The 12,720-nt window shown below is 41.4% G+C and overlaps 2 protein-coding genes across 3 annotated transcripts in view; both read left to right on the top strand.

Moving 5' to 3' along the window:
• The window catches only part of mta2 (metastasis associated 1 family, member 2), a 38,490-nt gene extending 31,332 nt beyond the window's left edge, over window positions 1-7,158 (top strand). For both annotated transcript variants that reach the window (XM_046064176.1, XM_046064177.1), the window contains exons 15-19: window positions 1,039-1,267; window positions 1,486-1,575; window positions 1,672-1,790; window positions 2,913-3,055; window positions 4,135-7,158. In XM_046064176.1, coding sequence (XP_045920132.1) covers window positions 1,039-1,267; window positions 1,486-1,575; window positions 1,672-1,790; window positions 2,913-3,055; window positions 4,135-4,288 — 735 coding nt within the window. In that variant the 3' untranslated portion in view covers window positions 4,289-7,158. The remainder of the gene's footprint in view (window positions 1-1,038; window positions 1,268-1,485; window positions 1,576-1,671; window positions 1,791-2,912; window positions 3,056-4,134) is intronic.
• A 3,449-nt stretch (window positions 7,159-10,607) lies between these two features.
• Window positions 10,608-12,504, top strand: cth1 (cysteine three histidine 1). The gene is made up of 2 exons (XM_046063763.1): window positions 10,608-10,766; window positions 11,270-12,504. The coding sequence occupies exons 1-2, from the start codon at window positions 10,758-10,760 to the stop codon at window positions 12,227-12,229; spliced, it is 969 nt and encodes a 322-aa protein (XP_045919719.1). The 5' UTR covers window positions 10,608-10,757; the 3' UTR covers window positions 12,230-12,504.
• Window positions 12,505-12,720: the final 216 nt, after the last annotated feature.

Here is a 12,720-nt window from a genome sequence, read left to right as displayed (position 1 = left end):
GCGGTCCTCCGTTTGCCATTGCAGATAGTACCCCCTCAATGTAGTTGGTCGTCAAAGCAACGCCTTACAATTGTCCGCATTTGTGGAGCTTCTGAACTTTGAGCACATTTTCCATCCGCCATCACTTTTAGTAAAACTGCCAATATTCGATATCTACACAGTTGATTTCTTGCCTCAAAACTTCTCATTAGAGGATTTAGTGATAAAATAGAATACGAAAATTGTAAAATGTAAAACACTAGCGCGCACGTTGATGCACTGAATCGAGCTGGTGCCATGTTGTGGAAAAGGGTCAAAAGTGGGTTGGACCGAGCCACAGCCAGTCGTCAACAGGAGGTGCTCGTTCTCGGCTACTCTTCCTCTTCCACATCCCCGCCCCCAAAGAACCATGACAGTAATGAAACGTAAATAACATTGAAGACCAACTTTGGATACAAATATTTACTTGCTACAGCAGACCCCACATTCTTTTCCTGGGAATTACACATCTTCCCCTGTGTAACGTCACTCATCCCACCTGCTCTTCTGTGGAAATACACTGTAGTAAGAAAGAAATCTAAATGACATCAGAGGTATAACCCTGCCATGTTGTTTCCTTTTTTGTTCACCCTAATGGTGTTGTTTAACAGACAATACAGTATGAGTTACTGTTGAAGCTACTAGCGATAATGTTATCAATAGGCTATGCTATTCCTCGTCTTAGACTTTGTCTTCAAAACCTATTTAAATATTTTCAGGCTTTTCACAGTGGCTCCACTACTACAAAAAAACATTCCAACTGTATTTTTTTGCGATAAAAATTTCCCAACTTAACCTCGAGTAACAGATGCTCTGGATTCCACCATATTTCTTATGTTGTCAGTGTTTCTGCTTTGGCAATGCTTGTTCATGAATTTGGGGGGACGGAGCTTCTCTAGGAGCACCGAGGGGAGGGGTGTATTTGTAAGGCTGTTGAATTAGACTTGATATTTAAACAAGAAACAAGCTGATCAAACATTGTTTGCATCCTCATGGTGCCCCTTCTACCGCTCTGTCCAGGAGTCAGGCCCCCGCGGTCACATGACACGCCAGGAGGTCCAGGGTATGTCGCCATTCACCCGCAACGAGGGTCGAGCCAAGCTGCTGGCCAAGAACCGGCAGACATTCATCCTGCAGACCACCAAGCTGACCCGCGTTGCTCGGCGGGTTTGTGAGGACATCCTGCAGCCTCGCCGTGCCGCACGGCGGCCCTACGCCTCCATCAATGCCAACGCTGTCAAGGCTGAGTGTATGTACACACACGCACATCAATACTCCTGAATTAAGTCTTTACAGCTTGTTTTTAAACTACTAACTAAGATAACATACAGGATGTCCAGTCAGTATCACATATTCTGCCATGTATTCATGCTTTTGTGTAGTGCAGTGTAAATTAGATAAGCAGATTAATGTAAACTACATTGTACATTGGTTCACATGTTAAATTTGACATGTCTGCTTCTTCAGGTATTATCAGGCTGCCCAAAGCCACAAAAACACCCATAAAGAGCAAGTTGGTGCCTCGACAGTCATTGGCCACCATAGTGAAGGATTTAGGTAAGAACATCACTTGTCGGCAGGTCTCCTTAGCTGCTGTATGTTCCTCACCTGGCCTTTCTCCACTATAATTGGAGTGTTGTTGTGTTTCTGCAGCCATCTCAGCTCCTCTGAAACTGAAGGCTTCGAGAGGACCCCCGACACCCATCAACAGGAATCAGGCCAGCCAGCCCCGTGTGGGCCAAAGCCTGCTGGGAAAAAGAGTTTTTGACAGCGTCCGTATTCCACACACACACACACACACACCATGCACTGTGTTGTCAGCACTGTTGACTTATCATTTGATCATTTGGCTTTATGGGACAGCTGTTAGTTTTACAGACAAGAAATATGGGGCGAGAGATTACATTAGGGCTGTGCATCTTTACTGGTCTCACGATTCGATTATGATTATCAGGTCAGCGATTCGATATCTCGAATTTCTAGGCAACTCAATACGATTATGAGGCTACGATGGTACAATTCAAAGTAGTAGGTAGTAATGAAATGCAGATATTTAATGTTACGTCATATAAATGTAGCTAACATTGCATAGCATTATTACATTATTACAGCGTTATTACTGACCTCTGCTGCTGCTATTTTTATTTATGAGGCTGCTGTTATTAGTATAGAGTCAGATACTACGCGCTTTACAACGCTCCAAACCACATTCACTCCACCTTAATGTATCTGTTTCTTTTTTTGTCTCGTATAGTGTAGTAATAAGCTGATTCTTGTAATCTTGTATTGAGCCCCATGGGCCTTGAGAAACAGCATTTCAGTCATTTGTGAATTCAATATGTGGATGAATGACAACAAACCAACTTTACAGCAGCCAGATAACGTCCTGCTGAAGAGGAGATGTTAGCTAACGTTAACTGGCTTTCTAGTAATTGGAAAACAACAGACTTAACGGACTGTACATTTACTGCCAGACTGAAGCGTAGCGCTCATCTTTTCCTCTGCTCTGCTCGTTTTCACCATCACCTACTGCCGCCTGTCACGTAGCTGTCTTATGAAGGATGAGCAGAGGACGTTATCAATTGACATCTAGATAATCGATTATTGACATTGTTAATCGATTCATAATCACCCGCATCACAATGCATCTAAGAATCACCTGCAGCGATCAAACCGTGTCGTCGCATCACTTCCAAGAGCCTTTATTGCTGGCAATGCCTTTACATAGACCTGAGTCACAGTATACTAGCCGAGTATGCTGGTCATGTGGTGTCCCTAAGATGTGGAACTTTTTGCTTCCTTCAGCCTAAAAGAAACCAGTCAAATCTTCTTAAATAACACATTTTCAACTATCCTGATGACCACACTCATTCTGGTCTTTCATTGGTTCACAGGCTGCAGGGGTGCCATACCCAGCCAATGGGAGGCCGTATACTTCAGGTATGAGGACCACCTCTCAGTCGGTCATCAAGCGTCAGAAGGTCAGCCAGGGAGAAGCACCCAACCCTGTGGTGTTTGTGGCTACAAAGGACACCAGGTACATTTCACTGTCTGAGTCCTGTCATTAAAATGTGATCATCTTAAAGATGAAGAATCACCACTGTAGTAGCAGCACCTACAACACAGACTGATGGCCTACCTCATCCAAGCTCACAGGGTGATATTTGAATGGAAGTTCAGGAACATTCAGACAGAGCTAACGTCACCGTCGGCCATGGCTAGTCTATTAGCTGTTTATGCAAACTACTACTACACTGCTGAGTACAGTGGGAACAGCAGATTGGAGGAAGGAAGTGGTGAAAGGTCTCATCAGTGTTTTTGGGAGGACTAGTGCAGTAAACAGGGTTGAGGCCCACTTGCTAGCTGGCCTAACTTGTGCACAGCCAAATACTGCAAAGAATTTTTTTTATTCTATAGTGGGAATAAAGATCAAGATGTGAAGTACATGAAGTATTATTATGATACATTTCTTAAATTCTAATGGGGGGAAAAAAGAGAACCAGCGAACAAGTGGTTAATAAAAATAATTTAACAATTAATGATTTGTGATTTAGCTGACCCTTTTATCCAAAGCAATTTACAATTGAAATATGAGAGAGAGAGAGAAAATATGCCAGTCGGTCGGATTAAACACTTGATTCCAAACAGTGGATCACTTAACAAATCTGAGGAAAAACAGTCAAAACAATTATTTAAAAAAAATAATTTTAACAAATATGCTTGAGTAAAATAACAGAATCTTTTTACAGTCCCTTTTCCTCACCAAAATACATTTAATAGAAAAATTAAGTGCTGATTTGTTTGTGATTCAAATTAATTAAATCAAACATTTATTGAACATTTGATATATTGTTTATTTATTATGGAAAATTATATTGCGATAATTAACATTATTGTTTTATATGACCAGTCCTAGTTGTAACACCCAATCTTCTTTAGTCTTGAGCAGGAAAGTACATTCTTGACCACAGAAACAGGAGTTATTTTTGACATTATTTTGTCAAACTTCATCTTGTAGCAGTGGATGAAATGGAACTTACCATAGGAGTGAAAAAACGTAGTATTGGACTAGAGTGGGCCTTTTTAAATCATGTTCTGTTGCTCTTTTTCAACCAGGGCTCTGAGGAAACATCTGACCCAGTCAGAGATGCGTCGGGCAGCGAGGAAACCTCATCTCCTCGTCCGGATCAAGCTGCCACCGCCCCCCCGCTCCCTGGCCATGCCCCTGCTTCCTTCCAGCACCAGCGAACCAATCGTCCTGGAGGACTGAAGGGGAGGGACTGGGGGGTCTTTTAACGGGACATGGGGGTTGGGTGGGAGTTGGAGAGGGTCTGTGCTCGGGCCGTCACCTAACAGGCAGCACAGTACGCCATACCAGTAGTCTTTTATTTTCCCTCTTTTCAGCGTCATTTTTCTTTAGTCCTCTGTTGCTTCCCAAAAGTTGTCCAACTCACACACACACACACACACACACACACACACACAAGCACTTAGATGACTGTACATTTCTATCATATTGAACACACACTGACACTCACACAACAGTGTTGGGCTTTGTAGTATTTTATTCCAGATCCTGAATTATTTTGCTCCCCTTTTCAATACCACCTGTGTTTAAATGTGTAATTTAAATCAAGATATCTCTCATCCTGAAACAATGGTGATAAAGCACACTTTGTTTTTCCTCCACGTCTCAGTTTTGTGTAAATATATACATCATTAAAGGGGTGAGACCCACAGTATGTGAGGTGAATGGTGGTAGAGAGGTGGAAATGGGAGACTCTGGGACAGCTGTAGCAGGCTGAAGGTCTGATTTTATTTGAAGATTTCACTCATACACACTTCTATTGAGAGATGTCCTCAGTCAGTGTGAACACGTGTTTAATCCACCTACATCCCTTTTACTTTTCTCTCCGAGTCTGTAACTTGTCAGCTTTTTCTGTCTTCGGTCAGGAGCCAAACACAAGCCGGTTGGAGTGTTTAATAAATTCTGACAGGCCCTAGAGGTTCACCCAATCTGTACCGCTTATTATTTTACATACTATGGACGTCCACCAGTGTCAAAAATATTTGGTGAGCACAAAACAACTTGAGCAGTGTGAAAGTCCAGGTTTTAAAGTGTGCAGAGACAGGTGTGCAAGTACAGAACAAAGCTGTAGACAAAAGTGAAGATGGAATGTAGAGTGTAATTAATGTTTTGAGTTGGCAAAGTATTGTACTATATTTAAACAAGCAGTAGGGCTTGGTTTGCCCATTAGTGTCACACAGTCATTAGACACTCAAAGTGTCACCCTGTTACACCATGCCTTCTTAGAAATAATTTCAGTTTCCTTTTATTGTCATTTTATTTATTAAAAATGCCCATCGCAGTTCAAGCCCAAAGGGGACGTCTTCAATTGCTTGTTTTGACCAGCTGATAGTCCAAAACGCAGATCAGTTTACTATGACTTAAATAATTTAAATGAGTAATCAGTCCTCAAAACTGTTGAAGTCAGCTGAAGTAAATATGGGCATAACAGCTACACGGGTTATATTAAGTTGTTTAACTTTTCTCTTGCTTTCAGAATCTACCCAAACGTGTAAATTAGAGTAAATTTAAAACTGAGACTAAAACTGTGCACAAATTCAGGATTTTGGTGTCTTTACTGATCCCTGTCTGTCTACTTCTTACTAATCCTGGCAACCTTAAATAGTTGATACAATTCAGAATCTACCCAGACAGGTGGATCACACCTTATCTGACATACTTATCTTGACATAACTGCTTACATTTGTTTTATGCTCACTTGATAATTTTGTTAATAATAACCCTCCACTTTCGCCAAGCATCACAGAAGTAAGTGAACAAGAGTTGCTGTTGCAGTCAAGCAACATTTCTTTTGTCTGCTGACAGTTGATTGCCACGCTTTCATAGGCACTCTTAGCCGGTTTAAAGAGAACCTGCTGTTCTCTTGACCTCACACCAAGCAGTTTGAACAGGCAGTCTGGACTCAAGGGGAACAGGATTATTTCTCAAAGAAGTCTGGAGGTTTACAGTGTAGGAGGGATCATATGGAGTATTTGAGGAAATTCAAATAATTGTGCTTACCGTGGATTTACACAAGTTACTGTGTGACTTGCCATGATGAGAGAACACATTTGGCTTTGAGGTACTGTTTTGAGTCTGCAAATGTCCAAAATAAAGCCATAATGTAAAAAAAAATGATAAGGTTGACGTCCACTGTGAGTGGACACTTTAACCCTGAAGTAAGGGTAGACTAAAGCCTCAGCATTTCTGACAATGTAGAGTTTAGTTGGTTTGAAATGAAACTGACGCAATTATGTTACTGGTCAGTTAATAGTCTGTTAATAAAGCAGCAATATGTAAATGTACGAAAGACAATTAGGGCCAAAAAAAAGTACTGAAATTAATGTTCAAAATTGCAAAGTGACGTAAATTAAAGTTGTAGTTTTCCTCCAAATATTGACTCATTGAGAAACGTTTTCATATGGCCTTAATCCTCTGTAAATGTCTGATGCAGAACAGATGTGACGTTTATGATGTTTGGGTATAACGATGTGAAAGAAATCTTCAGCTGTTTCAACTTTTGCTTTATTTAATTCCTCCTGTTTGTACCATTATGAAAGGGTGAGTACTAAAAGTAAGTTGTTAATTGGATAATTATAATTCCTCTGTACCTTCAGCCTGTGAAACCCCACAGCAGCAAGTGACTACACTGGTTTTATAAGCAATTTGGTCCCAATGTGGGCTTTGTAACATTTCTCAAAAAAAGAAATTGAAGTGTTGAGTTTGTAGCAAATACTAATCTGTGTAAAGAAAAGTGGAAAACTGGCATATTTTAAGCTTTTATTTTTTTCTTTTTTACATCTAAAGTGTGTAATTCTGCTCCAGTATGGTGGAGATGGCTCTAATAGGCTACTGTACATGTATAACATTGCTCTCCTTCATAGGGTGGGTGGGCTGGTCATTTGAACCAGGGGCGACATTCAAAAGGGATTGGGTGCTGATTTTTGTATGATGGAGAGACAAACATGCTACAATTGAAACTTTTTCTCAAGTGTTTTTTATTCCAATGTCTCTGTATCCTTTAATGTATCTTGATAAGAAAAGAAATAAAGATTTTTCTTTCTTCGTGGTCAGTCATAGACTCTTTCTCAATTGTGTTTCTATTGGGGTTCACCAGATTGCTGCAATAGAGGAAACTGAGCTCAGATCCTCAGTAGGGCTGGGTATCAAAACTTTAATACGCCTTTAGTGCCAATAAAATGTTTCTTGTCTCGCTATTCAATTCAATTTTATTTATATAGCGCCAAATCACAACAACAGTTATCTCAGCGCTTTTCATAAAAGAGCAGGTCTGGACCGTACTCTGTGATGATATTTACAGAAGCCCAACAGTTCCCACCAAGAGCAAGCACTAGGCGACAGAGGCAAGGAAAAACTTCCTTTTAAGAGGCAGAAACCTCGAGCAGAACCATGGCTCAGGGTGGGCGGCCATCTGCCTCGATCACTAGTATCCAAAACTGCCAGATAAGGAAAGTTGGCAACAAATGCTGGTCAATTTCTTCATCTTGTTTGTTTTTATATTTCCTAAATTAAATAAGAATTCTACAATAGAGTAATAATTGTAGACTTTATGCAAAGTTCTTGTACAGCAGCTTAGTTTTAAGACAAAATTAAAAACATGAATTTGAGAAGGGGCTTTGTTTTAAAAAAAAATAAATAAAAAGAGGTATGTGAGGTATTTTTGGCAAGATTAGGGATTTTATTTTCACCGGTATGAAAAACTATTGATCCTGGTGACAACATTTCTGAAGGTTTAAGCATTTGAGTGACCTGAACTACAAAGTTACTATGTTGAAATGTTAGTGGAATTAAGGTTAAATACATTTTTCTAATTTAACACTTTTCAAATTTACAGGTGCTGGTCATATAATTAGAATATCATCAAAAAGTTGATTTATTTCAGTAATTCCATTCAAAAAGTGAAACTTGGATATTCATTCATTACACACAGACTGATATATTTCAAATGTTTATTTCATTTAATTGTGATGATTAAAACTGACAACTAATGAAAATCCCAAAATTCAGTATCTCCGAAAATCCAGTCCAGTCCAGTCCTTTTTGTCTTTAGCCCAGGCGAGACTCTTCTGACGCTGTTTCTTGTTCAAGAGTGGCTTGACACAAGGAATGCGACAGCTGAAACCCATGTCTTGCATACGTCTGTGCGTGGTGGTTCTTGAAGCACTGACTCCAGCTGCAGTCCACTCTTTGTGAATCTCCCCCACATTTTTGAATGGGATTTGTTTCACAATCCTCTCCAGGGTGCGGTTATCCCTATTGCTTGTACACTTTTTTTCTACCACATCTTTTCCTTCCCTTGGCCTCTCTATTAATGTGCTTGGACACAGAGCTCTGTGAACAGCCAGCCTCTTTAGCAATGACCTTTTTTGCCCTCCTTGTGCAAGGTGTCAGTGGTCGTCTTTTGGACAGCTGTCAAGTCAGCAGTCTTCCCCATGATTGTGTAGCCTACAGAACTAGACTGAGAGACCATTTAAAGGTCTTTGCATGTGTTTTGAGTTAATTAGCTGATTAGAGCGTGGCACCAGGTGTCTTCAATATTGAACCTTTTCACAATATTCTAATTTTCTGAGATACTGATTTTGGGGTTTTCATTAGTTGTCAGTTATAATCTTCAAAATTAAAAGGAATGAACACTTGAAATATATCAGTCTGTGTGGAATGAATGTATACATTATACAAATTTCACTTTTTGAATGGAATTACTGAAATAAATCAACTTTTTGATGATATTCTAATAAGCCTATAGAGGGTATGCGTTGATGTCACTTACCCTTCCGGAACAGACTGTACTGAGTGGCAAAACATCTTTTACCATGGCTGCGTTTAGCAAATTGGGAGTAAAACAAGTGATTATTTGCTCAAAGGCAGTCGGACTCGACAGTGATCCTAACTGCTTACCAAAGAACCAGTGGTCCAGCTCCCATTTTAGATGTGTTGTTTGTGTTTTAGCTGATTCATCCTGGAGGGGCAATTGCAGTGGCCCGTAAAGTGGTACAATTTACAATTCAAAACATTTATCATAATAAACGTAGCATAATAGATACACACACATACATCATCCAGTGCAATGTCACTGAAGCTGCTTAATACTCCATGATGTTCACCAGCTAGTTGCTAACTTGTGTGTCTGCTGCTTGGTGCGGGGCAGGTGGTGTGCAGTGGGTTTTGCAGAGCTATCTCAGTGAAAACAGCTGCCTGCTTCTGGACAGGGTTGATAGGAGTGGAGTTGACTAATAGAGGCTAAAAGGCTCTGTAAAGTTGAGAGAACTGCAGAGTTGGTGGATTTATCACTATGAGGAAAACCTTTCCACAGTATGGTACAACATTTTAATCAACCTGCAGTATAAACAATTTTCACACCACTTTTTCATGTTTTCTTTTACAGCCATGCACACAATTGATTAGGGGAAGGCCTAAAAAACTGTTCAATATCATCATATTATATATATATATCATCAATATTGAGAGAGGCCGCAGTCTGATAGAGCAACAGGAAGACAGTCTCTGCTTTATAGCTTTTGGAAAAACACATCTGGGCAAGAAGGCATCCTGGTGGAAAACCTGCAGCAGTCTGACAGAGAATTGCCACTGGGGAAAAGATTATTGAATCTTTCAGCGAGAGGGATGGCTTTGAAAGTTAATGTCCATAAGTGAGCTGAAGTGAAGTTCAAATCTGAATGAACCTTGACAGAGCTTGAACAGCTTTGTAAAGGTAAAAAAAACAACTAAATTGAAGGACATGTCTATACTAGTTATTTTTTGTTTTATATGTGTACTTTATCAATTTGTAGAGATCTATTTCACCCTGACATTTATATTTATATATATATCCACTGATTTAAAATAGCTTAACAACAGACACTTTTATGGGGGGATAAATACTTCATATGAGCACTGGAAATGGACACTGGAATGATTTTGGTGTCTGCTCTGGGCCTGACCAGGGAAAAGCTTAAACAAAGATTAGCCTAACTGTTAATAGCTAAAGGAAATATTTTTCCTCAGCTGTGTTCCCATCAGACGGCTTTTAATTAGAAGGTTTGTTTTAACCACAACCACTTCCTACTGAGGTGTTAATTTTGACAAATCTGTAATGACATTTAACAGTGTATTCCCATATGTGTTGATTGAGCACTTTGATAAAGATCTGCTTGCCGATTAGCCATTTCACTTTGAAAGGACTGGAAAGAAAAAAGCTTAATAAATTAAATGAAAGTAGCCTACATGAATAAAACAATTAGACCAGTATCGTCTCACATACAACCCCGTATTTTAGCATACACACATAAATACAGCTGGATTCAGCCTTCTGCAAGGACCATGACGCTGATATTAGCAGAGCTGCTAAACGGATTGGTCCGTAAATCAATCGCGTGGACGTGATTGGTCGCGGGAGACACTTGGCACTTGTGACGTTGAGCGTGAGCACACCTGATGCTCATTTTAACCGAGAGGCGGGAGGCGCGAGCCGGTTTAAAAGGCAAGTGGAGAGCAGCGGTTCCGTGCTCGTGACTCCAGGACAAAGCAGGAGCGTTTGGGTCCTTGCCATTCAACACAGTTTCTCTTCGGTTACACAGAGCGCTTAAGAGGCTGTTTCTGCCAGGGCCGACCTCCCAACTCATCACAAGCAACTCGACTTCTGTTTTCAGCCATGTTAGAGGTAAGTCAAAACATTTCAAAGTTTGTGTTGCCGCAGTTTTTACTGAGTAAATTACTGAACATTTAACAAGCCATAGTACGGATGAATTTATTCATCTAAAGGTATTGAAAGTAAAACTCACTAAAAGTCACTTAAGATGGCCAACACTGACATGAGAGCTGTTTCAAATTCTTCATAAACCACTACTCTTAACACATGTTAAGTTATTCTACAGTGAATACTAAGATTTGGACACTCGTGAATCATTTGTCTTCACTTAACTATCAGTCACATAGGTAACTTATGCACACATGACGCACTGCATTGTGATTGTTGGTAGAAAGTAGTACAAGCTATGGGCACTGCTAGATTTATTCCATTGTGTAATTTGAGGGAGCTATACATGCACAACTGAATACAGACTGAAACTTAACCTTTACATCTCAAGTTGAAGAAACTCTTGCTCGGAGACCAGCAAGGGGCCAATGCAGAACTTCTTCTACCGTGGTTGTCTTCTCTTTCAGATCAGCAGTGATGACTTGTTCCTGCCTTCCTACCAAGATGAGGAGCTGGTGGACAACCTGCTGTCCAGTCAGTCAGATGGAGACTGTAATGGTGAAGGACTCTCCCTGGCAAACGCCCTGCTCCCCCTGGCAGAGTCCTCCTCCCCTCCCCTCATCCCCTGGGTCTGCTCCACCCGCTACAAGACTGAGCTCTGCACCACCTACTCGGCTACTGGTTTCTGCAAGTACGCCGAGCGCTGCCAGTTCGCCCATGGCCTACATGAGCTCCATGTTCCCTTCCGCCATCCTAAGTACAAGACTGAGTTGTGTCGCAGCTATCATACAACCGGTTACTGCTACTATGGCAGCCGTTGCTTGTTCGTCCACAACCCCAGTGAGCAGCGCCCTGCCCTGCGCCGCCGCAGGAATGTCCCCTGTCGCACCTTTCGCTCCTTTGGAGTCTGCCCCTTTGGTACCCGCTGTAACTTTCTGCATGTCGAGGGCGGAGATGTCGGCAGCGGTCTGGAGTCGGCTGATGTGGACAAGCCGCCTCCTGTTGCCAGTCCGCAGCTCCGACCACAGACAAAGGAGTGGAAGCCACGCGGAGCTCTGTGCCGCACCTTCAGCTCATTTGGTTTCTGCCTGTATGGCACACGCTGCCGCTTCCAGCACGGCCTCCCCAGCAAGATCAAAACCTCTGACCAAACCCAACAAGGGCCCTTCTACCCTCAGCTGTTCCCTGGCAGTTCTGGTTTACCTTCCCCCACCTCTCCTTTCCCTTCCATCTCACCCAACTCTTCCACTGCATCTTCTCCTCCATCAACCTCTCCTCTCGCCACGCCGCCTGCAGAGGTCACGGCCCACAATGCCTTCACCTTCTCCAGTCAGCACTTGAGCAACCTGCTGCTGCCACTGGCCCTCCACCTGCAGCAGCTGGAGAGCAGCAAGGGCCAGGAGATCTGGGACAACAGAGCACTTTAACTAGAATTGGCGCACAATTAATCTTTTTAACTTCTGTCATTATGTTTCTGGCTTTTTATATAAATTTTTTTTTATTGAGGTTTGACTTGACAGCTTGTATCTGCAGGCCTTGAGCTATAATGGATCAGGCAGCCTGGAATAGTTGTGGCCCATGGCTTCGAATCACCAGACGTAGCTATGAGTGTAATTTAATTTTTTAACTATTGTAAATATTAATGAACGGTGTATGAAATGTCTGACCACAGCATCATGAATAAACTAATTTTAATCTTTAACCTTTTTGTGGTTTAAATAGGCTTTATTGGTTTTCACATGTCAAAACTTGGAATGTGACTAAATGCAGTTGGCATTAGACTGTGGCAAAGTTTCTCAAAGTGAAAATGCGGATTGAGAATTGACTGCATAATGTGCAAGGACCCAATAACGCATAGTAACAAAAGTCCAACTTTTGGTCCTTGTTTCAATATGAAAAGGCTCTGGTATACAAAGCT

The sequence above is a fragment of the Micropterus dolomieu genome, linkage group LG12 (genome assembly GCF_021292245.1).
Source record: "Micropterus dolomieu isolate WLL.071019.BEF.003 ecotype Adirondacks linkage group LG12, ASM2129224v1, whole genome shotgun sequence".
NCBI classification, from domain to species: domain Eukaryota; kingdom Metazoa; phylum Chordata; class Actinopteri; order Centrarchiformes; family Centrarchidae; genus Micropterus; species Micropterus dolomieu.
Note: the sequence above shows the minus strand (reverse complement) of the source record. Positions and strands in the feature narration are given on the sequence as shown.